The sequence below is a fragment of the Lampetra fluviatilis genome, chromosome 4, assembly GCF_964198595.1.
Source record: "Lampetra fluviatilis chromosome 4, kcLamFluv1.1, whole genome shotgun sequence".
Classification (NCBI taxonomy): Eukaryota; Metazoa; Chordata; class Hyperoartia; order Petromyzontiformes; family Petromyzontidae; genus Lampetra; species Lampetra fluviatilis.
In genome coordinates this window covers 1,374,914-1,401,371 of record NC_136278.1, presented here as the reverse complement: position 1 = coordinate 1,401,371, position 26,458 = coordinate 1,374,914, and the positions used below count along the sequence as shown (strand labels likewise).

Here is a 26,458-nt window from a genome sequence, read left to right as displayed (position 1 = left end):
AGCCATAGGAATGTGGAATTTCCACCGCTGGCTATGAACACAGCGATGAGAGATATCGCCCACTCACGTTTGAATCTGAAAAAAAGTCGACAATATTTTCACAAATCGTTGCCGAATTTAACCAAAAAAAAACCTCACCACCCACCATGTTGCGGTTTATTGGCCATACTTCACCGCGCTGGTCATCATCAGCGCTGTGTTTGTGTCGGTTCGCCGTGGTCTCGCACAGGGGCGGTCCAGATTATCACTCCCCCCCCCCCCCCCCACACTTCGTCCGCGTATGGCCCCCGTTGATGTGTCGAGTTTCAACTCCAGGCACCGGATTACGATGGGGCTGGTGGAGCCGCATGATGACAGCCGTGAGCCGCGACTCCTGGCCCAGGTTCGTAGCGCAGTCGCGCTCACCACTCGCGCCACCGCTCCACGCAATTAACGAATTAACTCGTCGGCTGAGTTTGCTGAGCGGGCAAAGCCGAGCGCCGCTCCCGTTTCACGCAGCCAGCTGGAGACACCAGCGCAGAGTAAAGTGTCACTGACCCTCACATTAAAACTAATTTGTGGCACATTGAAGAATCACAGTTAAAAGAACCGGCACGGCGTGCAAGACTTGACCATTACAAAATTAACCCGTAAAAACAAAGTTTTCCACTATGGGCCACAACCCAGCCCACATTGGTCTTTGAAACGGGCGGCTAGAGTCCTCTCGTCCTCTGGCTTGAGATGGCTGCCACTTATGGGTCAGATGATTGCCTGCCACCATTAAGCAATTGGTAATTAAATATATATATTTTTTTTTACCTAAAAAGTGTAAAATTTTGGGAAAAAAATTTCAGGAAAAGAAATTGTCACGCACAACGAGTCTGTGTGCAAAATGTCAGCTCGATTGGATCACGGGAATTGGGTTAAAAAACGACCGAAATATTTGCACGGTCGTAAGCGCGCAAGCAAGCAAGCAAGTGAACTTAATATAAAGGATTTAAAAATAAGACTTTAAATGTGAGCTAGATGTTAGAAAGAAAGACAAATTCGCCCCGCAACAGCAATCCTGGCTCTCCGTGCTCGAACGGCCTCAAACGAGAAATAATTAATATATTAATTTATTCATCGTTCGCTCCTGTGACGTCGGAGGCGAGGGCGGTCGCAAGAGATTGATGGGGGAGTGGTGAGGTTGCAAGAGACGGCGAGAGTGAGAGAACGCGGGAGAGAGAGAACGCGAGAGAGAGAGAGAGAGCTCCCATGCCAAGGTGCGCGTTGCTTGGTGGGGGGCCCAGGTTTGGGGGGGGGGGTGTTAGGGGCGGGGTTCCACCCTAGCATTTGTCTCAGAGTCTCAACCCCACCACCACCATCACCACACACCCACAAAGTGCCCTTCCCACCATCACCACCATCACCACCTCCTCCATCAACTGAACCCTCCACTCGTCAACCTCGTTCTAGGATGTCGCGTCCGGGGCGATAGTTGGTAAGGTCCAGTGAGCGAGTGGTTCCACCGTGAGAGACGCTTATTGATGAGTTTACCTCCTGGCGTGAGAGATGCACGAGACGTGCAGGAGACGTAAAGACGCGCGCAGGAAGAGGGGACGATTGGGCTGAGGGAGACGGCCCGCGTCGCTCGGGAGACATCAATGAAGACGCCTTGGGAGTCGTGGAATGTGTGAGTGGGTGAGTGTGTGAGTGAGTGTGTGTGTGAGTGTGTGTGCGAGAGTGTGTGGGTGTGTGTGAGTGGGTGAGTAGGTGTGTGTGAGTGTGTGTGTGTGAGTGGGTGAGGGTGTGTGTGGGTGAGTGTGTGTGAGTGTGTGAGTGTGTGTGGGTGTGTGTGAGTGTGTGAGTAGGTGTGTGTGTGTGTGGGTGTATGTGTGTGAGTAGGTGTGTGTGTGTGTGTGAGTTTGTGTGTGTGAGTGTGTGTGTGTGAATGTGAGTAGGTGTGTGTGAGTGTGTGTGAGTGAGTGCGTGTGTGAGTGTGACTGAGTTTGTGTTTGAGTGAGTGTGTGTGTTAGTGTGTGTGTGTGTGCTTGAGCGTGGGAGGGTGTTTGAGTGGATGTGCGTGTGAGTGTGTGTGAGTGCGTATTTGAGTGAGTGTGCGTGTGTGTGAGAGTACGTGTGTGTGAGTGAGCGTGTGAGTGTGTGTGAGTATGTTAGTGTGTGAGAGAGTGAGCGTGTGAGAGTGTGCGTGTGTGTGAGAGAGTGTGTGAGTGTGTTAGTGAGTGTGTGAGAGAGTGAGCGTGTAAGTGAGTGTGTGTTGAGGCTCGACGAGGAATATTTGTCTACGTGTGTGTACGAGCGTGTGTATGATGAGTGCGCTTGTGAGTGTTTGAGTCAGTGAGTGAGCATCGCTATGGATGAGCGTTAGCGTGAGTGAGTGTGAATGTCAAGGTGTGAGCGAGTGTGAATTCCCGGCACCGCTGCGAGATTGGACCCAGAGCGCCACCACCACCACCACCAGCACCACCACCACCAGCACCACCACCACCACCAGCACCACCACCACCAGCAGCAGCTAAAGACCTGACATCGAACCGGGCTCTCGAGGTAAGCGGTCACTCGAGTTCCGTAAAAATTATTTTAAAAATGTATCTAAAAATGCCAAATGATTATTATTCGGTAAGTTGTAGTGCAGAGTGTGTGCCTCTGTGCTACATTGTGAGTGTCTGTGTGCATGTGTGTGTTAGGCTAACATCACTTCCCCCCAACAGTGTGTTAAGGCTATTCGGGGAATGTGTATATGTGTGGGGAGCGGTGGCGCGGTGGTTAGCGCACTTGCGCTGCGAGCACGGCGTGCCAGAGCCACGTCGTGGCAACGACATCAGAACTGGTCCTGGGCCCCCCCCCCCCCCCCGTAGGCTGAGTGGACACATTTGTGAGTGTGCGAGCCAGTGAGCGTGAGAGTGAGTGTGATGTTGAGTGTGAGTGAGTGAGCGTTAGAGTGAGTGAGAGAGTGAACGTTAGAGTGAGTATGCGAGTGGGAGAGAGTGAGGAGTGAGTGTGAGAGTGAGTGTGAGATTGAGTGTGAGAGTGAGTGAGAGAGTGAGTATGCGAGTGGGTGAGAGTGAGGAGTGAGTGTGAGAGTGAATGAGAGAGTGAGAGGGTGAGCGTTAGAGTGAGCGTGCGATTGAGAGAGTGTGAGAGTGAGTGTGAGTGAGTGAATGTGAGATAGAGAGTGAGTGTGAGTGAGGGAGTGAGTGTGAGTGAGAGAGTGAGTGAGAGTGAGTATGCGAGTGGGTGAGAGTGAGGAGTGAGTGAGTGTGAGATTGAGTGTGAGAGTGAGTGAGAGAGTGAGCGTTAGAGTGAGTGAGAGAGTGAGCGTTAGAGTGAGTATGCGAGTGAGTAAGGAGTGAGTGTGAGAGTGAGTGAGTGTGAGATTGAGTGTGAGAGTGAGTGAGAGAGTGAGCGTTAGAGTGAGTGAGCGTGAGTGAGCGTTAGAGTGAGTATGCGAGTGAGAGTGAGGAGTGAGTGTGAGTGAGTGAGTGTGAGATTGAGTGTGAGAGTGAGTGAGAGAGTGAGAGAGTGAGCGTTAGAGTGAGTGAGCGTGAGTGAGTGTGCGAGTGAGTATGCGAGTGAGTGCGTGAGCGTGAGAGTCAGTGAGTGTGCGATTGAGGGTGAGTGAGTGTGAGAGGGAGTGAGTGGGAGTGAGTGTCAGATAGAGAGTGAGTGTGAGAGTGAGTGAGCGTGAGAATTGCGTGAGCGTGATAACGAGTGAGCGTGCGAGTGAGTGAGTGTGAGTGAGAGAGTGAGATTGAGTGTGAGAGTGAGTCAGTGAGTAAGAGAGTAAGTGTGAATGAGAGAGTGAGTGTGAGAATGAGTGAGAGAGTGAGTGAGCGAAAGAGTGTGAGTGTGAGTAAGTGTGAGTGTGAGTGAGTGTGAGATAGAGAGTGAGTGTGAGTAAATGAGAATGAGTGTGAGTGAATGAGAGTGAGTGAGAGAGTGAGTGAGTGAGTGTGAGTGAGAGAGTGAGTGAGTGAACGACAGTGAATGAGAGTGAATGAAAGTGAGTGAATGAGAGTGAGAGAGTGAGTGAATGAGAGTAAATGAGAGTGAATGAGAGTGAATGAGAGTGCGATTGAGCGAGCGTGAGAGTGACAACACCGTACACTGCCCATTCTCAATCCACTGCTGAATAAATCCCCCCCTCCCCACTCCTCGATGGGCTGTTGGGTTGGCGGAGGTCGGTAAGCATTGCCACACGGGAGCATAGTAGTAGAGTCTAACACACAACGGGTGTCTAATATGCACTTCAGCGACCGATCGGGGTATAACGCCGCCTCCGCTCGCTTCGTTAGTTCGTGAACTCGCCTCGGCCCGTCTCATCGAACTTAGCCCGGGCAGCTGCGTAGCGTCACAGTGCGCTAACCGCTGCGCCACCGCTCCCCGAACGCAAAGAGCCGAGCGCGGACGCAGAGTGCGCGGCCTCAGGTCAATAGCCCCCCCCCGTGAACCCCAACCCCACATAGCCCCCCCCGAACCCCAACCCCACATAGCCCCCCCCATGAACCCCAACCCCACATAGCCCCCCCCCCTGAACCCCAACCCCACATAGCCCCCCCCATGAACCCCAACCCCACATAGCCCCCCCCGAACCCCAACCCCACATAGCCCCCCCCATGAACCCCAACCCCACATAGCCCCCCCCCTGAACCCCAACCCCACATAGCCCCCCCCCATGAACCCCAACCCCACATAGCCCCCCCATGAACCCCAACCCCACATAGCCCCCCTCCCCATGAACCCCAACCCCACGTAGCCCCCCCCCCATGAACCCCAACCCCACGTAGCCCCCCACCCCATGAACCCCAACCCCACGTAGCCCCCCCCCCCCATGAACCCCAACCCCACGTAGCCCCCCCCCCTGAACCCCAACCCCACGTAGCCCCCCCCCCATGAACCCCAACCCCACGTAGCCCCCCCCCCCATGAACCCCAACCCCACGTAGCCCCCCCCCCTCCCAACACAATGTGTACTTGGGGTGCAGAGTGTCCACGGACGTGGTGCTGGCCACCCACCCCTCGTGTGCCGTGCCGGCCTGCAGAGGTGCTGCTACTCGCTAACAGCGCCTGCCCCAACAGTCTTTGTCAAACGCGATACGGGGAATCGTTGTTTTTGTCGGGAGCGCTGCGTAGATCGCATCAAGTTTTACGCGCTGAGTGGCCAGCACCGCAAATACGAAGATCCCCCCGTATAGCTTGCAACAGACTGTTGGGGGAAATTCTCCTTTGCGAGTAGCGCCTCTGAAGGCCGTCACTGTGCCACACGCGGGGCAACGAAGCGCGCGTTGCCAACTCGGCATCAGTGACCGGAATGCCCCCCCCCCCCCCCCCGGGGAATCATCGTGGGTTTATCGCGCCCTGTTGGGGCGGGCTGAGAATCATTTGCCTCCAAAGTCCCCCAGCGCGGGGCGAGTTACACTAGTCAACACACTTTTTCTGGCATAAGGTATTCCAACGGTTTCAATGTAATTTTGGGGTGCTGATTCCAAATCTGGCATCAGTTTTTGTCTCTCACATCAGGTTTTTGAGATATCAAATATTGAATTTTCAATAAAAACTGCAGAAGAAATTTTTTTAATAAATGTGGATATCTACATAAAATTATATTATAAACACACTATCCTAAAATACAGCACCATATTTTAACACTAAAGCAGTCACTGACTCGCAACAACTTGCAATCATAAGTGACAGAGTTAATTTCGGGTAAAATCAATGAAAATGGGGTATGCCGATAGCATAAAATGAGATGTGACAGAGCAAATCTGAGATCAGATTTGGAATCAGCACCCTGAAATTAGTCTAAAATAGCTGCAAAAGTCCAGGCCAGAAAAAATGTTTTTTTTGTTGACCAATTATATCATCGGCGCGGGGCGCAGCTCATCAGCGGCGTGCCCAGCCGCGAATAACAACTGCGGGCAGATTGACACAGATGGACAAGTGTTGGAGCCACTGTGGCCCGTTGTTGTTGCTGTGTGCGTGCTTGTGTGAGTCCGTGTGTGTTTGAGTTGCTGGTGTGCGGGTAGCGGTGGGGTAGTGGTAAGCGCGCTGCGCTACGAACCTGGCGGCCCGAGTTCGATCCCCGCTCGCGGCCAACACCAATAACGATTAACTGAACCGGTCCTGGGCCTCCACTAGGTCAACTCAGCCTCAAGTGGGTACCTGGTGTAGTGGGTAAATATCACCACTAGGGATACAAAGGCGGCCGGGCGTGGTGTTGGCCACCCACCGGCCTTCATAGGCGCTCGCTAACAGCACTTGTCCCAAAAGTCCCACATTTGTGGAGGTGGTGAGTGATTTTACAAGTCCATGCGCAACCCTTCAACGCAATTTAAACCTATTCACAGCTGAGCCCTTGACTTTGCCCTTGAGCACGTGGCGAGATAAGAAGGGTCCTACTCCTTTCGTCCTCATTCACGCTCAACCTCACGTCGATCAAGGCTCAGAGCCGATCGCAGCAGCCAGCGACGAAGCTCCATTGACAGCGCTGACGGCTGTCACGGGGACTCGGCGGCTCTTGGTGGGTCCGTCAGCTTCAACTTTCCAGGTGGCCGGGTGGTTCAGCGGGTTCACAATGACCACGTGTCTTCTCAGTTCCTAAAACTTAATTATTATTTTCATTTCACTGAGCTATATTCTATTTTTTTGCCATCACAAATAATAGCTCACCGAAGTGGCCTATCATGGGGAAATGTCAAGTACACTCTAAAAGCACGTTGCTAAATGTGGAGGAAAAACAACTGGAGGACCCGGAGAAAAATCCACGCGATCACGGGGAGAGAGACGCCGCAAACTCAAAAATTAAACAGCAGGCGTCAGGGTCGGGATCGAACGCACGACGAGCTGCATGCCAGGCGAGGTAGTTAACATCTCGCCTTGGGATCTCGGAGTCTGCGACACGGACATTATGAACGCCACGAAGCGCCCAAGTCTCATTCGGAGATCCCAGTCTGACACCTCGACTCTCATCCGCTCATCCTTGTCACGCCCACCTCTCTCTCTCTCGACGGCTGTCAAATCCCTGAGTGGCGCAAAGGGGACACTCAACGACTGCCTTTAAAGTGGTTTGAGAACCCAACCCCGCACCAGCCACCCACACGCGCCTCGACCACGTGCTCCGTTTTGTGTAACACGTTGTCTCAAGCACAACGCCGAGCGGCCAGCAACGGACAGCGCTCTTTTCACAGTTGTACGCGTTTCTTTGAATTGAGCAATGTTAGTGTTGGTATGCGAGCTTCGGGGGGGAGGAGAACGTGGTGATGATGATGATGAGAGGAGGGAATTCCAAAGTGGGGCAGTGCGAGGGAAGACGCAGAGAGAGAGAGAAGTGAGGTGGTCTTCAGTGTGGCGAGTGAGTGCGTGAGTGAATAGGTTAGTGAGGAGTAAGTGGGTGAGTGGGTGGGTGGTTGAGTGGGTTAGTGAGTTGGTGAGTGAGAGAGTGGGTGAGTGAATGAGTGGGTGAGTGAATGAGTGGGCGAGTGAGTGGGCGAGTGAGTGGGTGAGTGAGTGAGTGGGTGAGGGAGTAGGTGAGTGAATGAGTGAGTGGTTGAGTGAGTGGGGGGGTGAGTGAGTGAGTGAGAGTGAGTAGGTGAGTGAGTGGGTGAGTGAGTGAGTGGGTGAGTGGTTGAGTGAGTGAGTGGTGAGTCTTTGGGTGAGTGAGTAGATGAGTGAGTGGGTGAGTGAGTGAGTGGGTGAGTGGTTGAGTGAGTGGGTGGGTGAGTGAGTAGGTGAGAGAGTGGGTGAGTGAGTGGTTGAGTGAGTGAGTGAGTGGTGAGTGTTTGAGTAAGTGAGTAGGTGAGTGAGTGGGTGAGTGAGTGGGTGAGTGGTTGAGTGGTTGAGTGAGTGGGTGGGTGAGTAAGTGAGAGGGTGAGTGAGTGAGTAAGTGGGTGAGTGGGTGAGTGAGTGGGTGAGTGAGTAGGTGAGTGGTTGAGTGAGTGGATGAGTGGTTGAGTGAGTGAGTAGGTGAGTGAGTGGGTGAGTGGTTGAGTGAGTGAGTAAGTAGGTGAGTGAGTGTTGTTGTGCCCTGAAGTGCGGCGGTTGGACACAGTGTGGTGGATGAGACCACACGGTCAGTGCGAGTTCTCAACACGGGTGAACGAATCAACGAGTGAAATTCACCGCCACAGGAAGCACGGTGGTAGTAGCAGCAGCGATAGGGCAGTGATAAAGAGGCGACTGACCGCCGGTGAGTGAATGGGCGAGGGAGTGGAGCGAATCAGCAGAGTGCTGGCTCATCAATCAACACCGGACGGCTGCTTCGCTCGGAATTCTATCCCCGGTGCAGCGGTGAGAAGATAACTCGGAGCCTTATCCTCAAATACAGACGACAACAGCAGCAGCAGCAGCAGGAGTCCAACTTGGACCCACTTTGTGCTGTGTGAAGCAGCAGCAGCAGCAGCGACGATGATTGTCCGTAGCTTGCGGAAGCTTCTGGCACGGAACAGAAGAAGTCGGTTGCGTCTCCGATGGCGCGTGGCGCGGAGTGTGCACGTGGTGAGGGCAGCGCGCGCCGGGAGCTCATTATTCATTGACGTCAAAGTCGACAGACGACGATGACGACGATGACGATGACGGGTCGCTCGCGATCAGTTAAACATCTAAATAACGGAGGCAAATATTGCATGTGTTGACGTCAGCACGGCTAATTATTGGCCAGCGTTAATTAATGATGATGTCGTTGGGTTCGTGGTTGGATACGATAAGGGGGGGTGGGGTGGAGGCTGAATTCCCCCCCCCCACATCACCAAGTTTTTTTTTATTTTCCCCGTGGTCAGGAAATCGATTCGAGTGTCTAAGGTAGCAGAGACAACATTACTCGTGGCACGACACTCTATTTAAACTCTCCATTCACCCAGAGTGGTGGGCGTCGTTCATCAAAACTCCATAAGCTAAAGAGGCCTCCAGGTACGCTGGTGGGGAGCGGGGGGGGGGGGGCACGGCACTGCTCACGATGGCCGTGTCGGAGATTCCGAGGCAGCAGCCGCTGACAGACACTGCCTGGGTTTGAGTCCGCGTCTCGTCGTCTGCGCCAGGGTGGTGACCCCGGGGATCTCGATATGTGACGGCTTCGGTCCGGTCTCCGATCGGCATCATCATCATCATCAGCCATGGTCCATTCACTGCTGGATGAAGGCCATCCTCACGGCGCTTGCCATCCCTCGCGATCCTGGGATCTAACAATCCACGCCGGCACCTTGCACTGCACGCGAGGTGATTTTCACCGCTCCGTCTCCGCGGTGGAGGTGCTCTCGGAACTAGTTCCATCGCTTGCCGGCTGCTCCGCTATTTTTATTCCTTGACCAGCGGACGACATCTCGTCTGGCAGGTGACGCGTCCTGCTCAAGCCCACGATCAACGATCGGAATAAAAGTCTTTAACCCTGCCGTACATTCTCGAATCCACGTGCTCCTCTTTCTCTCTCTGTCTCTCTGTCTCTCGGTGTGAGTCCCAAGCGTGCATCTCTCCGAGCGCTTATCATAATCGTCGTCTACCCACTGCTGCATGAAGATCAATGTGATATCTCTATCCGAGTGCATGTTCTCTAACCCACGTGTCCCTCTCTCTGTCTCAATATCATTCCAAGGGTGCACATCCTCCATTCCGCCTCTTTGAACGTGGATTTTTCTTTCCATATTTATAACTTATTCTCTGTTCCATTATCCTCTTTATTCGCGTTGCTAATCCCCTACGTGACATCCGCGCAGCGTGGTGCAGACCCCCGGGGGATGGAAAAGTGGGGAGCACACGTCCGGCTGCAAAGTACGCGCAGACGTCGTGCGTCCACGTGTTCCGTCGCCGCCGTCGTCGTTATTAATAGCGAGCGCATCTCATTGTGCGCACCTCACGTGGAGAGGGAGAGAGCGAGAGGGAGCGAGAGGGAACAAGGGAGATGGAGCGAGAGAGAGGGAACAAGGGAGAGAGTGAAAGACATGAGCTACCGTCGGATGCCGTAGGACTGCGAGGAGGGCTGGATGCAGATGCAGCACTTGTCGTCGTAAAAAATACATAGAAAACAGGGGGAACATAGACATAGAGTAGGGAGAGAGGGGGTAGAGAGAGCTCCGGCAGTACATATACTAAAATTGGCACGATACAGAGAAGATTAGCATGGCCCCTGCGCAAGGATGACACGCAAATTCGTGGAAAAAAAGAAGAAGAAAAAAAAGAGAGGAGGCATAGAGAGAGGGAATGGGTAAGAAGGAGGAGAGCAAAGCGTGACATCTTTCATTTAAATAGGAGGGGGGGGGGCACATAAAGCAAAGCATTGAAAAAAATACAAAAACAACGAAATGGTGAACGAAGCAAAGTGCCGACTACACCGAGCATCTTCTTGTTTCCTCGGATCGTAAAACAAAAGAGAGCGAGGGAGAGAGAGAACGAGGGAGAGATGTCTCCTGTGTGGATTCATAATCCGCGTTCTGCAAAGATGCGTGTCAACAAACCCGTGATGGTGAGGGACGAGGTGGGGGGGGGGAGGTGGTGGGGAAGTAGGGGGGGAGGTAGAGACGAGGTGGGGGGGAGGTGGGGGGGTAGGGGGGGAGGTGGGGGGGGGAGGTGATGCACGATGCAATGTGACGGTGCACGCGTGCGCGTGTGATCCGGTGATTTTCCGAGACGGCGGCGAGGTTGGTGGGTCACGCAGAGATTCCGGCACCGTGTGAGATTGCAGCCAGCCATGAGTGTGCGCCTCTCAGAGGGGTCGTGCAGCAACTCGGCTGGCGGGTTGTTGTGTTGCACTCTGCGTGCCTGCGTGGAGCGTGAATGTTTTCTTACGGGTACATCGGGTATTTAGACTTTATTTTCGGTTTTTGTTACATTTTTCAATTTTATTCTGATTGTGTTGTCAACGTGGCGCCGTCGTCACACGAGAGGAGTCCATTGGGAACTCTCCAGTGGAGCGGGGTAACTGCCCGGCCCACGGAAGTGGTTATCACAGAGCTACCCATGAGAACCCGTTCCTGCGTGGCCTCCGATCCACCCACGGACAGCACTTTCCCACCCGCTCAGCCAAACGAGAGCATGACAGTACAACCCGATCTTTTTGGTTCACTATTTCCCAGAGCCGAACCAAATTTAACGCGACGGGATATTTTTTTTGGGATGCAGGGCGGTTGAGACCCATCAGGTAGCTCACCACACTTGAGACCCCAAATTTAGTCACGGGTCGATTGAATCCCGAATTCGAAGGCAGCATCTCAGCGTCACTGGCTCATCGTCTCTGACCTCTGTCGGTGACGAGCGCACGGTCTCTGCTGTGGCGTGGTCAGAGACACGCGCACTGAGGGAGGCGTGGAACAAAACTCTGTCAGGTGCAGAAAAAGAACCGTGCGGAGGGAGAGAGAGAGGAGGGAGCGCGAGATGAAGACTTGGAATGACGCTGCGAGACAGAAATAGGAGCGCGTGGATTCGATGAGAGGGAGGCGCACGCAGAGTTAAAGACTCCACCACGCCGACTGTTAAGGGGCATCACGCGGCCGTGAGGCTGGACACCTCACGGCCACAATGGACGACTGGAATCTGTTCACACCTCCCCTTCTCCCCGCAACCCTCACATTGACCGGCAGCACGGGGCAGCAACCTCCACGTCTCTCCCACACCGGTGTTCGCGGTTGTGCCGCGTGTACGCCTCGGCACCACGTCCGACGTTTCCCCCCCCCACCACCACCACCACACCCCGGTCCAACTTCTCACTCCCGCTATCCGCAGCGCCATGGTGCTGGAATTGAACTCGAGTTTCACCGCCGCCGCCGCAGCCGCTGCCTCCTCCTCCCTCATCCCGTCGCGTCCCTCCAACCCCGGCGGCTACCCGGCGGCCCACCCGGCCAACGCGACGTCCGAGGCGGGCGGCCAGGGCCCCGCGTGCGCCGACCAGGTGCTGCTGTACGGCCTGGCCGCGCGCGTCCTCATCGGCCTCGTGCTCGCCACGATCACGGCGCTCACGATCGCGGGCAACCTGCTCGTCATCCTCTCCGTGTGCGCCGTCAAGAAGCTGCGGCAGCCCTCCAACTACCTGCTCGTGTCGCTGGCGGCCGCCGACCTCTCCGTGGCCTTCGCCGTGATGCCCTTCGTCCTCGTCACCGACCTCGTGGGCGGCGAGTGGATGTTCGGCCGCGCCTTCTGCAACGTGTTCATCGCGCTCGACGTCACGTGCTGCACGGCGTCCATCCTCACGCTGTGCGTCATCAGCGTGGACAGGTGGGTGGGTGGGTAATGAAGGGGGGGGCGAGAGGTGGGTGGGGGGGAGAGGTGGGTGGGTGATGAAGGGGGGGGCGAGAGGTGAGTGGGTGGGTGATGAAGGGGGGGGGGGCGAGAGGTGAGTGGGTCATGTAGGGGGGGGCGAGAGGTGAGTGGGCGGGTGATGAAGGGGGGGGGAGAGAGGTGGGTGGGTGATGACGGGGGGCGAGAGGTGAATAGGTGGGTGATGAAGGGGGGGGAGGAGGGGGAGGGGGCAGTTCTGGATGAAGCTAGTGTGCGGCCTGTAGCAAATATTACAAAGGGGCCCTAAATGAAGAAATACATATTAAAAAACAAACATTTTTTACCTGCAAAGTAAAGTAATTGCATGTTTTTATTTGCTATACAGCCAGATAATACGACAAATCGCTAACCTTAATCACCCAGTCGTTCAAAACAGTTAAAGGCGGTATAGTACTATAGTAATAGAGCAAGTGCAGAATCAACGGACCAGAATTGATAGCTACTACATATGTAGTTGTTACATATGTAGTAGCTAATAGTACATGTAGTAGCTACTACATATGTAGCTACTTTTGCTAAGAGGATAATCCGGCACTGGAATGGGGGGGGGGGTGCCCCCTTCTGTGTGGGTCAGGGGTCATTCGCAGGGGAGAGCACCGGCTGCTGGGGTGAATGAAACGTTGAAGGAAAACATTGAATGGAACATTGAAACGTTGAAGGTCTGAGTCGACTGCTGTGGACGTGTTTGCACTCAAGGGACAGCAGCAACAGCGCCATCGTCACTATCACCGACACGACCATCACCACCAACACCAACACCACCACCGACACGACCACTACCATCACCACCAACACCACCATCACCAACACCACCACCACCATCACCACCACCACCAACCCGACCATCACCACCATCATCACCACCAACACCACTATCACCACCATCATCATCACCACCAGCACCAACACAACAATCACCACCGTCACCAACGCCATCACCACCATCACCAACACCATCACCACCGGTGTCAACATCGTCTCGTTTTGGTAGAACTTATATTTCAAAAAATCACAACAACAACAGCAATAATGATGACGATTCCGACATAAAACACCAAACATCACAGCAGATGACGCCACGTTTCCCCTGGGCGACGCCATCTGTGAACTGCAGTACGGAGCGGGGATGCCGTGTGCGTGGGTAACTGTGTGTGCGTGGGTACCTGTGTGTGCGTGGGTAGCTGTGTGTGTGTGGGTACCTGTGTGTGCGTGGGTACCTGTGTGTGCGTGGGTAGCTGTGTGTGTGTGGGTACCTGTGTGTGCGTGGGTACCTGTGTGTGCGTGGGTACCTGTGTGTGCGTGGGTAGCTGTGTGTGCGTAGGTACCTGTGTGTGCGTGGGTAGCTGTGTGTGCGTGGGTTATTGTGTGTGCGTGGGTACCTGTGTGTGCGTGGGTACCTGTGTGTGCGTGGGTAGCTGTGTGTGCGTGGGTACCTGTGTGTGCGTGGGTACCTGTGTGTGCGTGGGTTATTGTGTGTGCGTGGGTACCTGTGTGTGCGTGGGTACCTGTGTGTGCGTGGGTAGCTGTGTGTGCGTGGGTACCTGTGTGTGCGTGGGTACCTGTGTGTGCGTGGGTTATTGTGTGTGCGTGGGTACCTGTGTGTGCGTGGGTACCTGTGTGTGCGTGGGTACCTGTGTGTGCGCTTGTGTGTGCGTGGGTACTTGTGTGTGCGTGGGTACCTGTGTGTGCGTGGGTTCTTGTGTGTGCGTGCTGGTGTCTGCGTTTCTGCACACACGCGCGCGCGCGACCCGGGAGAGCGGTGGCGCAATGATTAGCGCACTGCGCTACGAACCCGGCCAGCCGAGTTCAAGTCCTTCTCACGGCCAACATCAGTGGCGTCAGCCCCCGGTGCTTCCCCTGGGTCGACTCAGTCTTAAAAAAAGGCTGCCGGGCGTGGTGTTGACCCATGACCACCTCCCCAGGCTGCTGGTCCCGGCGTGAGACCTCTGCCCGCGTCTCCCCTCAGGTACCTGGGCATCACGCGGCCGCTCACCTACCCGGTCCGGCAGGACGGGCGGCTCATGGCCAAGATGGTGCTGGGCGTGTGGCTCCTCTCCGCCTCCATCACCCTGCCGCCGCTCTTCGGCTGGGCGCAGAACGTGCGCGGCGAGCGCGTGTGCCTCATCAGCCAGGACCTGGGCTACACCTTCTACTCCACCGCCGTCGCCTTCTACCTCCCCACCGCCGTCATGCTCGTCATGTACTACCGCATCTACCGCGCGGCGCGCATCAGCGCCAAGCGCCACCGCATGGGGCTACCGGCCCCGCCGCCGCGCTCTCCGCCGACGCAGCAGCAGCAGCAACCGCAGCAGCAGCAGCCGCCGTCGTTCTCAGCGCCCCGCGGCGTCGGCTCCCCGCCGGCTACGCCGCCCCCAGCAGAGCGGCCCGGGCGCGGGGACTCGAGCGGCAGGTGAGGCCGTGGCGGGGGGGGTCACGTGGCTGAGTCAGCGGTGTGCGTCTGCCGACTCCATCACGACGTGTCCCTGTGATGCTTCCTCTGTCTCCATGATGTCTCTTTATAACCCCGCGTCTCTCTCTCTGTCTCCCCGCGTCTCCCTCTCTGTGTCTCCCCGCGTCTCCCTCTCTCTGTGTCTCCGTGTGTCGCCCGCGCCTCCCCCGCGCGTAGGCACCCCGATGACGGGGACGTGGAGGCGTGGAGCGGCGATGTCCGGGACCCCCCCCACGGGGTCTGCATGTCCCTCAACGGAGACCACCTCAAGCGGCCACGCAGGGTAAGGAGATTGATCCCATTCCCCACACGGGCTACGCGCTGCTGATGAGGCACGGGAACATCGAAACCGAACAGGGGTTTTGCTGTCCTTCGTTGCTACGACGTGGGCCCCTGACTTGCAGGCACACGTAGACACAAAGACAAAGATCACCTCTGTAGCCTTAACAGACTGTTCAGGGCAAGTGTTGTTAGCAAGTAGCACCTGTGTAGGCCGGCATTGTGGCACGCGAGGGGGTGGGGGCCAGCATCACGCCCGGCCGCCTTTGTCTCCCCAGTGGCGATCTTTGCACACCGCACCAGGTACTCATCTGAGGCCGAGTCGACCTATAGGAGGCCCAGGACCGGTTCGGATAATCGTCAGCATCGTTGGCCGTGAGTGAGTGCCTGTTTCGTGGAGCAGTGCGCTAACCACTGCGCCACCGCTCCCCGCCCTCCCCCCGCCACTCAACCCTGCTTAGCTGCTTCAGGGATCCGATGAGATGGGGTGCGTTGGGGCTAATTTGGTCATTATCTCCCCGCTAATCACTCACCCCCCGCCGACATCACCACGCGACAATATACCGCGAGATTTTGCTGGGACATGCATTTCACGGTCATTAAACTCGGGGGTTGGGGGAGGGGTCAGTGGTGGAGGGGTGGGTGGTGGTGGTAGTGGGGGCAGTGGAGCAAGATGGATCAGGACGTTTAGAGCCCCCCCTCCCCTCTCGCTTCCCCCTCCTCCCCCGGGCTCCCCTCCCCTCTCTTAGCGGCGGCTATTGAGGTCATTAAGGAAAGGTCGTCGTTGTAATTATCCCGCGGGCCAAAAGCCGCCGCTCAGAGCGCCTCTCGTGCTTTCTCTCTCTCTCTCGTTCGCGCGACCTTTTCGGAGCGCGCCAGTTGCTCGTGACTGCTTTGTTGTTGTTGCTGTTGTTGTTGTTGTCAGTCTCGCCGTTCGGATAGACTGCCCCGCGGGTGTCTCTCTGCTGTGTCGTTTGTGGTGTTTGCGTCTGTCGCGTAGGCAGCCGTCTGTTGTGGTGCGTGTCACTCGTGTGTTCTGTCTGTCTCATTTGTATTGTTTAACTCATTTGCATTGTCTGCTTGGTTCTGTCTCGTTCGTATTATTTAACTCATTTGCATTGTCTGCTTGGTTCTGTCTCATTGGTATTGTTTGACTCATTTGCATTGTCTGTTTGGTTCTGTCTCGTTGGTATTATTTAACTCATTTGCATTGTCTGTTTGGTTCTGTCTCGTTTGTATTGTTTAACTCATTTGCATTGTCTCTTTGGTTCTGTCTCGTTTGTATTGTTTAACTCGTTTGCATTGTCTCTTTGGTTCTGTCTCGTTTGTATTGTTTAACTCATTTGCATTGTCTGGTTCTGTCGTTTCGTCCGTGCTGTGCCGTCTTGTTCGTGTTGTCACGTGCGTCGTGTCTGGCCAATGTTGCTGCTCATCCGGTGGTTGAGGTAGTGGATCGATTGGTGGTTATATCGGTTGGTTGAGTTGTTGGTTGAGTTGTTAGTTGAGTTGATGATTGGGTTTGTAGTTGAGTTGGTAGACACCGTCATATTTAGGTTTGTGGTCAGGATTAGTGGCTGAGTTGGTGGTTGCGTTGATCGATACGTGAGTTTGTGGTTGAGTTGGTGGCCGGGTTAATGGGATACTCATCTACATGAGCAAACTTGAGGAAATTGTGTAAATTCCACGTTGCTATGACAAGGAATCTCTCCATTCCAAGCTTCGCTCAGTAACTATCCATTAGCTAAATCAGATTACCAACTCTAGGCACATGAAGCTTAATTGCAAATCAATTAAATCTCATTTAGACAGACCAAAGCACTCTTAATAGCCTTACTGCGCAAATTCCCCTGCCCGAGGCCCAGGGACAGAGAGAGAGAGTGCCACTCTATCTTATAAACGAATGTATTTAGGAAGGGGAGCGGTGGCGCAGTGGTTAGCGCACTGTGCTACAAACCCCGACCACCTGCGTTCGATTCCCATCAGCGGCGAGTGATATTTGAAGCCAGTGCTGCCACCTCCCTCCCCCCTTCCTCCCCCCCCTCCCCCCCCCCCCCTTCCTCCCCCCCTCCCCCCCCCCTTCCTCCCCCCCTCCCCCCCCCCTCTCCCCCCCTCCACCCCCCCCCCTCCCCTCCCCCCACCCCCCCCCCTCCCCTCCCCCTCCCCCCCCCCTTCCCCCTCCCCCCCCTTCCTCCCCCCCCTCCCCCCCTCCTCCCCCCCCTCCCCCCCCCTCCTCCCCCCTCCTCCCCCTTCCTCCCCCCCTTCCTCCCCCCCTCCCCCCCCTTCCTCCCCCCCTTCCTCCCCCCCTCCCCCCCCCCTTCCTCCCCCCCCTCCCCCCCCCTTCCTCCCCCCCTTCCCCCCCCCCTTCCTCCCCCCCCCTTCCTCCCCCCCCCTCCCCCCCCCCTTCCTCCCCCCCCCCCTTCCTCCCCCCCCCTTCCTCCCCCCCCCTCCCCCCCCTTCCTCCCCCCCCCCTCCCCCCCCTTCCCCCCCCCCCCCCCCCCCCTTCCCCCCCCCTTCCTCCCCCCTTCCTCCCCCCTTCCTCCCCCTTCCCTTTCCTCCCCCCCTCCTCCCCCGCATTCACCAACCCGCACTGACCAGCGTGGTGAAGCATGGTCGAACAACAACAATAACGTCGACGGTATATTCACTTCACTCTCGACGAGCGGGAAACCACGCAGGCAGACAGGAGGGCAGACAGGCGACGGCAACCATTGCCCAAGCTCTGCGCTCCTCTATATATGAAGGCGTTGCGGGCCAACGGATGGGTGTGGCCGTGAGAGGAAGCGCTCTCGCGAGAAAGCCTCGTGCCCTGAATTGATGTCTGCAACACGCCAGAGTTGTCTCGATGTAAGCTACTCAACCATCAACGCTACCTGCTGCAGCTGCTGCAGCTGCAGTGTGTACGCCATGGACGTTCAGAGCTGTTGCCGGCGTTCATGTGATCTGTTAAAAAACAAAAACACGCCAACGTTTTTGGGCCTGGCTTTCTATATTTTTTTGTTTACACAAACAGAGCACAAGACGAGTTAATTGGCTTTATCAGCAGCTGTAGGAACTGAGTGGCCATTAAAAAAAAAACGTCGAGATCCTCATTTGCTCATCTTTCTAAGACCCCTCCCCCACCACCCCCCGCTCCGCCAGCCCCTCTCCATTAGTTCCCAGGGCAACGGGTAATTTAAATTGAAGTTTAAGCCTCGTCGGGCGCGCTTTCGCCGCGGCGGCGACGACGACGATGATGATGATGAGCGAGGAGCGAGGCGATCGCCGCAGATTGTTGACATCCGAGAGCGGGGACTTGCGCGGGGCGAGCCGTGGTTGTGGGGGGGGGGGCGAGCCGTGGTGGGGGGGGGGGGCGAGCCGTGGTGGGGGGGGGGGCGAGCCGTGGTGGGGGGGGGGCGAGCCGTGGTGGGGGGGGGGCGAGCCGTGGTGGGGGGGGGGGCGAGCCGTGGTGGGGGGGGGGGGCGAGCCGTGGTGGGGGGGGGGGGCGAGCCGTGGTGGGGGGGGGGGCGAGCCGTGGTGGGGGGGGGGGCGAGCCGTGGTGGGGGGGGGGCGAGCCGTGGTGGGGGGGGGGCGAGCCGTGGTGGGGGGGGGGCGAGCCGTGGTGGGGGGGGGGGCGAGCCGTGGTGGGGGGGGGGCGAGCCGTGGTGGGGGGGGGGGGCGAGCCGTGGTGGTGGGGGGGGGGCGAGCCGTGGTGGGGGGGGGGGGCGAGCCGTGGTGGGGGGGGGGGGGCGGTGTGACGGCGGGAGTTGGACCGATCGATCGTTACCACTGCCGCGCGATACACAATGGCCATCGTGTTACACAATGGCCATCGTGTTACACAATTGGCAGTGCAACTGGATTCGCCTATTCGTCAGTTTGGTTCGATCTCCCGGCGCGGCAGTTGACACAATGGGGAAAGATTCTCAAATTTACCCCCCACCCCCGACCACCACCACCACCACTGCCTTAGTTCATCCGATTAGCACGGTAGGCTATGTACGGTGCCAAAGAAGTTAAACATACATAAAACGCGTCTTTTGTGGGGTAAAGTGTGGATGCTCCCACCTCTTCCAACGACGTCCGGCCAACGTGGAAGAGTAGGCAAAGTACCCTGGTAGAGGGAAAGGCCCTCTCTACAACTATCCCCCCCCCCTCTCTCCCTGTAGAATTACTTGAGCCAGCAGTGCCGTGAGCGAGCCATTGCGTGGCTGCGCCTTTGACTTCATTGCACTGCTTCGCGCGGAGCGATTTTGACATCAGAAAGACAAATTAGTGTCGTCGTTGTTGTTGTTTTGGTTTAGGCAACAACAGATGAATGCTATTCGTTTATTTATTCTGGGCCTGATTATAAAATATACGCCGCATATATTAACCCGGGAACTCGGAATTGCGTCAAGCATCAGAAAGATAAAATCATCTGTTTAAAAAACAAAACCACACACACACAAAGTTGTCCCGTCGCAGGCGCAGACTGCCAGGGTCTCTCCGGAGAGCGAGGCAGCTGGCCGGAGTGAGATTCGCACAACTTTGGAGAATTTGGGAGCGCCATTGGGCCCGTTGAGAAAGACTCAGAGAGAGAGAGAGGGGGGAAGAGACAGCATGGGGAGAGAGAGCGGTAGACACAGACACACAGAGAGAGAGACTGACACAGAGACACAGAGAGAGACAGAGACACAGACACAGATAGAGAGACTGAGACACACAGAGAGAGAGACTGAGACACAGAGAGAGACACAGACACACAGAGAGAGACTGAGACACAGAGAGAGACTGAGACACACAGAGACACACAGAGAGAGACTGAGACAGACACAGAGAGAGAGAGACTGAGACACAGACACAGAGAGAGACAGAGACACAGACACACAGAGAGAGACTGAGACACATAGAGAGACTGAGATACACAGAGACACACAGAGAGAGACTGAGACAGACACACAGAGAGAGAAACTGAGACACAGAGAGAGACAGAGACACAGACACACAGAGAGAGATTGAGACAGAGACACAGACACACATAGACAGTGAGAGACAGAGAGCTGCAGACACACAGAGACAGACACAGACCCAGAGTAGCACACGCGGACACACAGAGGTAGGCAGAGACACATACCAAAGACAAAGATCCTCAACAGGCTGTTGGGGCAAGTGCTGTTAGCGAGTACCGATAAAGGCCGCTAACGAGGGGGCGGATGGCCAACACCACGCCCGGCCGCCTTTGTCTCCCCAGTGGCGATGTGTACACACCGCACCAGGTACTCGTTTGAGGCTGAGTCGACCTAGGAGAGGCCCAGGACCGGTTCAGATAATCGTCGCCGGTGTTCGTGACCGCGAGCAGGAAATCGAACTCGGCTCAGCGCGACGACTGCTGCTGACAGACACAGCGACAGAGACACACACAGAGACGCACACGGAGATCGACAGAGATGCATACATGTACACATACATAGAGACAAGAGACACACGCAGACGCATACGTGGACAGAAACAGAGACACACGGTCGACACACCGAGACACACAGAGACACAGAGACACACTGATGAGACACACTGAGACACAGAGACACACTGATGAGACACACTGAGACACACAGAGACACACTGATGAGACACACTGATGAGACACACTGATGATACACACTGAGACACACTGAGACACAGAAACACACTGATGACACACAGGGACACAGAGACACACAGGGACACACGGGAGAATGCCGCTCGTCCTTGGGCGAGGTAGGAATCCTTGACGCGAGCGGTCTGCGGCCGCAGCAGAGCGAACACTCGCGCGCATTTGCAGCCGGAGGCGCGTGGCCCGCTGCTGCCTGCCGGGGATGGTGACGATGAATGGTTTTGTTTGTTGTGTGTGACGACGATGATGGTGAACGATGAGTGGTTTGTATGTTGTGTGTGTGACGACGATGATGGTGGTGATGAGTGGTTTTGTATGTTGTGTGTGACGACGATGATGGTGAACGATGAGTGGTTTGTATGTTGTGTGTGACGACGATGATGGTGAACGATGAGTGGTTTGTATGTTGTGTGTGTGACGACGATGATGGTGGTGATGAGTGGTTTTGTATGTTGTGTGTGACGACGATGATGGTGAACGATGAGTGGTTTGTATGTTGTGTGTGACGACGATGATGATGAAGATGAAATGTGAACAGCAGCGATGATGGTGATGAGTAAAAAGCCTCACGGAGTCTCGAGACATTTGCCACTGAGTGATGAGAGTTCGGCTTGTTGCGGGAGGAAGCCGCAGGACCCCGGAGAAACCCCCCACCCCCCACCCCCACCACCACACAGTCCGAGAAAAAAGTAACAGCACCCAACAAGAAACATGCCCACAGAGGCCGGGTTCACGAGCCCCCTTGGCAGTGCCGCCACCTCGCACGGCTCATCTCGACGTGATCCACCAACCCCCCTTTGCCCTCCGAAGCGCCGGATCGCGGCGCCCAACGTGGCCGCACCGAGCCCCCCCCCCCCCCCCCCGCGTGTAGACTGGTGCGGTGTGTAGTAAACATCGCCACTGGGGAGACAAAGGCGGTCGGGCGTGGTGCTGGTGGCTTACCCACCTCTGCGTTGTGCCGTGCCGGCCTTCGTAGGCGCTCGCTAACAGCGCTTGCCCCAACAGTCTGTTACAGGCTACACGGGGGATCTTTGTCTCTGTGTGTCGTTAAACCCGCCACCACCCGACAAACGGCCAGTGAGGTTTGACACGTTAACAAAACGTACCGATTCGTTACTGGTACAGCACAGCGGTTGCGTGTTGGAGAGTAAACCCACAAGGTTTACCATTCGAGTACGACGTTTCGCCGGTAATTACAACCACCGTCATCAGGCAGACAGCCAGGGTTGTGGAGCAATCATCCTCCAGTTTCGGTTGCAAATGGAGGGATAGTGGCGGGTTTAATGACGCGTGAATATTTACGCGATCTAACGCACAAACCTCCATGATGGATGACATTGGTCGCGGATGCCGACAACTACTTTGTGTTAAACCACTCCCGCAGTGTTCACCAGGGCGTACTCTGGGCTCGAACCGCGAACCTCTGTAACCAAGAGGCGGGACGCGCTGCTGCTGTTGCTACTCGGAACACGTCACCGCCGCCTCGATAATCGATTAATGGACGAGCGTCAATCGGCTTCTCTAACTCACCAACTCCAATACACCTGTTACAGTCAATCGACTTGTAATTGATAAATCTACTCGAATCGACTTCTCTCGTGAATGGACACGAATTGACCAATATCATGAATGTAAATTAATCTACAAATATAATCCATCGACTCATCTAATCTGGCCATAATCAAGCCGAACGGATCCCCTCCCGATTTTTTTAATTATCTCCCTATCACCTCCCCAACTCCTCCCGAACCCCTCCCGATCTCCTCCCGAACCTCTCCCGAACCTCTCCCGATCTCCTCCCGAACCTCTCCCGAACCTCTCCCGATCTCCTCCTTATCTTCTCCCTATCCATTCGCGACCCCCCCCCCCGCCCCAAGGAGGAGGAGTGCGCCACGCTCTCTCGCCTGCTGCGCAGCGACGGGCGCAACATCTCCATCTTCAAGCGCGAGCAGAAGGCGGCGCGCACCCTCGGCGTCATCCTGGGTGCCTACACCCTCTGCTGGCTGCCCTTCTTCACGCTCTCCACGGCGCGGCCCTTCATCTGCCGCTCGTCCTTCTCCTCGGCGCCCAACGCCTCGGGCGCGACCGGCGACGGCCTCGGAGTCGGAGCGAGCGGCGGTGGCTTCGGCGCGCACGGCGACTCGGACGGCCGCTTCCGGCTCATCGCCGCCTCGGCGGGGGTCGAGCTGGGGGCCGATCCGAGCCTGGTGGACGCCGTGTGCAGCTGCGTGCCACTCAGCCTCGAGCGCACCTTCCTGTGGCTCGGCTACGCCAACTCGCTCGTGAACCCCCTCATTTACGCCTCGTTCAACCGCGACCTGCGCACGGCGTTCCGCAGCGTGCTGCGCTGCCGCTACCGCAACATCAATCGCCGCCTGTCGGCCGAGGGCATCCACGAGGCCCTGCGCGTGGCCGAGAGGCCTCACTTCCTGCTGTGAGCTTGAGGGGGGCCCCCTGCCGCGAACGCTCCCGACCGCTCGGTCCGCACAGCAAATTGTCCCCCCCCCCTACACCCCCCAGCCCCCCCCCCCCAGTCCTACCCCCCTACCCCTAGCCCCCCCAGCCGTACCCTCCCGCTGGTGAGCAGGGTGCCGAGTCGGTCACCTCGTGCCGCACAGGAGTAGCTGCCCCTGGGGTGCCCCCCCCCTCCACCTCTTTCAAATGTGTTGAGATGCGATGCAAGTGGCCTACTGTGGTGTGAAAGCGCTCTGAGACGCCCCCACCCCCGGCAAAAGAAAAAAAAAAGACTACAGCGGGCACCTCCGATTATCACGGTTGGCAAGGTACCGTGCGAAAGAAGTTCAACATACTGTATATACATGCTTGAACAGCCACTGACTGAGAACGAGAACAATATTGCACGAGTGAAAGGTCGGGAAAGGTGCGGCCCCGCAAGTTTCTCGCTCACGCCACTGCCGCTGGAAGGGGCCCTGCAGGAGAGGACGCTCCAGAGAGCCGCTCTGCTCGAGGGCGCGTCCCCCTCGTTCCACTCTCCCACACGGGGCAGGCGATGCCACGGAAGGACGAGGAGATGACCAATACCGACACCCGCCATTCGGCCACTCAGTCACGGGACGGACCCAGGTTGCCATGTGTTGGCTGACTGAGATGACTGACAGATGCACACTACCTGTGCCCCCTGCCGTGCCAACTTGCTGTGCTTTAGCCGGACGGCGCTCCGCTCGTTGTTGTGAGCGTCGCTCCTCTGCCCTCCGTCGTTGTTGGAGAGCGACTGCCTCCAACTTCCCAAGAGCGTCCTTTACGAGCCTCCTCTTCCTCCATCGAGGTGATCACCCCACGCTTTACGGCACCACCGCAACGCGACCAGTCGAACAACTAAACCGCGGTGACCCCATGAACAAAGCTGTAACTCTGTAGCGCTGAGTGGACGCAGAGACGGCTGAGCATCTGTACAAAAAGAGACCTTCACAGCTCATCGGATTCCTCCTCCAGTCTAAATAAAGGTTTTGATTCTGAGACAAGGGAAGTGGGAGGAGGGGAGGAGGGTTAAGAATTTCCACGTTGTCTCAGCTGCCGCGCCAGGAGATCGAGATGTGGGCGATCGGGTGGCCTCGGGATCGTAAGTACAGTGTGCTGACCTTTACAACCACCGCCGTGGCATCATCCATGGGAATAGTTCTGTAAATAGAAATATATATATATATCCCTGTGTACACACCGTGGTCTATACATACGAGAAGAGGCGTGGACGCGGTGTCAAGGCGCGCGACAGGGAACGAGTCTAGGGCCACGCAAGCGGCGTGGCCTCGGTTGAGGTGCTTCCTCGTGTTCTGTCGTAGCTGCCGAGCGGAGAGCAACGGTGAGAGGAGATCCGACGGTGAGTCAGCCCGTTTCTCTTGCCTTGTCACAGAGCTGGTGGATTGCAGATACACCCACTCACTCACTAACCAACCCACCGACTCACCCACCCACTCATCCACTAACCCACCCACTCACGAACCAAACCACTCTCCTACTAACCCACTCACTTACCCACCCACTCACCCACTAACTCACTAATCCACCTACTAACCCACTAAATCACCCACCCACTCATCCAATAATCCACCCACTCACCCACTAACCCACCCACTCGCCCACTAACCCACCCACTGACGCACTAACCCACCCACTCACTAATACACCCACTCACTACCCTACCCACTAACCCACCCAATCACTCACTATCCCACCTACCCACACACACTCACATAGTGGGTGAATTCGTGAATGGATGAGTGGATGGTGAATGAGTTAGTGGATGAGTTCGTGAGAGTATGTGGGTGATCCAGTGGGTTAGTGAGTGAGTGGGTGAGCTAGTGAGCGGGAGGGTGGGTGGGTTAGTTAGTGGGTGAGTGAGTGAATGGGTGCGTGAAATAGCGGGTGAGTTAGTGAGTAGTAGATTGGGTGGGCGAGCGAGTGGGGTAGTGAGTGCGTGGGTAAGCTAGTGAGCGTGAGGGTGAGTGGGTGGGTTAGTTAGTGGGTGAGTGAATGGGTGGGTGAAATAGCGGGTGAGTTAGTGAGTGGTAGATTGGGTGGGCGAGCGAGTGGGTTAGTGAGTGCGTGGGTAAGCTAGTGAGCGTGAGGGTGGGTGGGTTAGTTAGTGGGTGATTGAATGGGTGGGTTAAATAGCGGGTGAGTTAGTGAGTGGTAGAGTGGGTGGGCAAGCGAGTGGGTTAGTGCGTGCGTAGGTGAGCTAGTGAGCGGTAGGGTGAGTGGGTGAGTGGGTGGGTTGCTGTGGCCTGTAGCGTGATTGTTGAGTACAGCCTGCACGAGATGACTTACCAGTCCTCAACATTTGACAAGCCCGGCTGTATTTATTCTTTGGCAAGCCTGACTGCTGATTACACCCAAAAGATGAAAGCCGATGGAGCGTTTGTTGTTTAAATAAATCCTGCTGGATGATTACCGACGCACTGCCCCCCAATCCTCTCCCCCCCATATTTAAAAACAAATGCTGGGGATTCGTCTTGTAATTTGGTCGGTGCGTGTGCGTGTGTAAGCAGCTTAGTGACCGCCAGTAGGTGTGCCATAGGTGATGAATGAACGGCGTTGCAATCCCGCCTCTCTCTCTCTCTTCTTTCGCTTTATCCAAACACAACGCCGTTGCGCGCTATTCGCTCCAATGCCTGTCGCATTGATTTTGCGACTCGCAGACGGCAGTGAGGCGGTGGCCGCAGAGCTGTCAGTTAGCCGCGTTGAAGGGTTGGTTGGCTGCTCTCCAGATTAGGTCACGCGCTCTTCAAAACGAACTTGCATTCTGGAAAGCCAAGTATCGTCGTCGCTACCATTGAATGTTGGTGAATTTGCTTATTTTGGTTGTCGAATGATGAGCCAATATTTTTACGAAAAATATCTCTTTTATTATTCGTATAATATAATAACAAGGCACACGTCTTTTGGACGTGACGGTCCGTCTGTCCGTCCCTCCAGCCAGCCAGTAAAATGTTGTTTCTAATGTAATATGGCATTACCTTGATAGTGGGGGAGTGGTGGCGCGGTTGGATTTAATCTCCACAAGGCCTGCACAGATATACATGTTGATAAGGAGCTTTCCTCTGTTGGCAAACGTGATGAAAAACCAGACATTGAGCCTAGTTCTGGACCCACGCGTACAGAACATTTGAAATATATACACGTCGACAAATCACGATGCACATTCTTGTTGTTGTTGTTGTTGTTGAGGCGTCGACCTTCCGTTTGAGAGACGCCTGGAGGTCGGGGCTTGATTTCAGGCGGAGCTGTCCTGGGTGCTGAGCTGCAGATAACATCCCACGCGAAATTAACGTCAACTCGGCAGGTAGGCAGAGTGGTAGGCGGGCGACTATACCTACCCACTACGGTAGACAGGGCCGCTGTGTTCAGCAAATTATGTTGTCA

General features: G+C 56.0%; 1 protein-coding gene and 1 non-coding gene across 2 annotated transcripts; both read left to right on the top strand.

Annotated features, from left to right (window-relative positions):
* Window positions 1–1,343: 1,343 nt before the first annotated feature.
* Window positions 1,344–23,090, top strand: HTR7 (5-hydroxytryptamine receptor 7). Its single transcript, XM_078855052.1, has 5 exons — window positions 1,344–2,529; window positions 11,688–12,176; window positions 14,206–14,649; window positions 14,866–14,971; window positions 22,456–23,090. The coding sequence occupies exons 2-5, from the start codon at window positions 11,692–11,694 to the stop codon at window positions 23,014–23,016; spliced, it is 1,596 nt and encodes a 531-aa protein (XP_078711178.1). The 5' UTR covers window positions 1,344–2,529; window positions 11,688–11,691; the 3' UTR covers window positions 23,017–23,090.
* On the top strand, window positions 10,038–10,140 carry LOC144931870 (U6 spliceosomal RNA). The gene has a single exon (XR_013636675.1). It is a non-coding gene; the product is annotated as a U6 spliceosomal RNA (small nuclear RNA).
* Window positions 23,091–26,458: the final 3,368 nt, after the last annotated feature.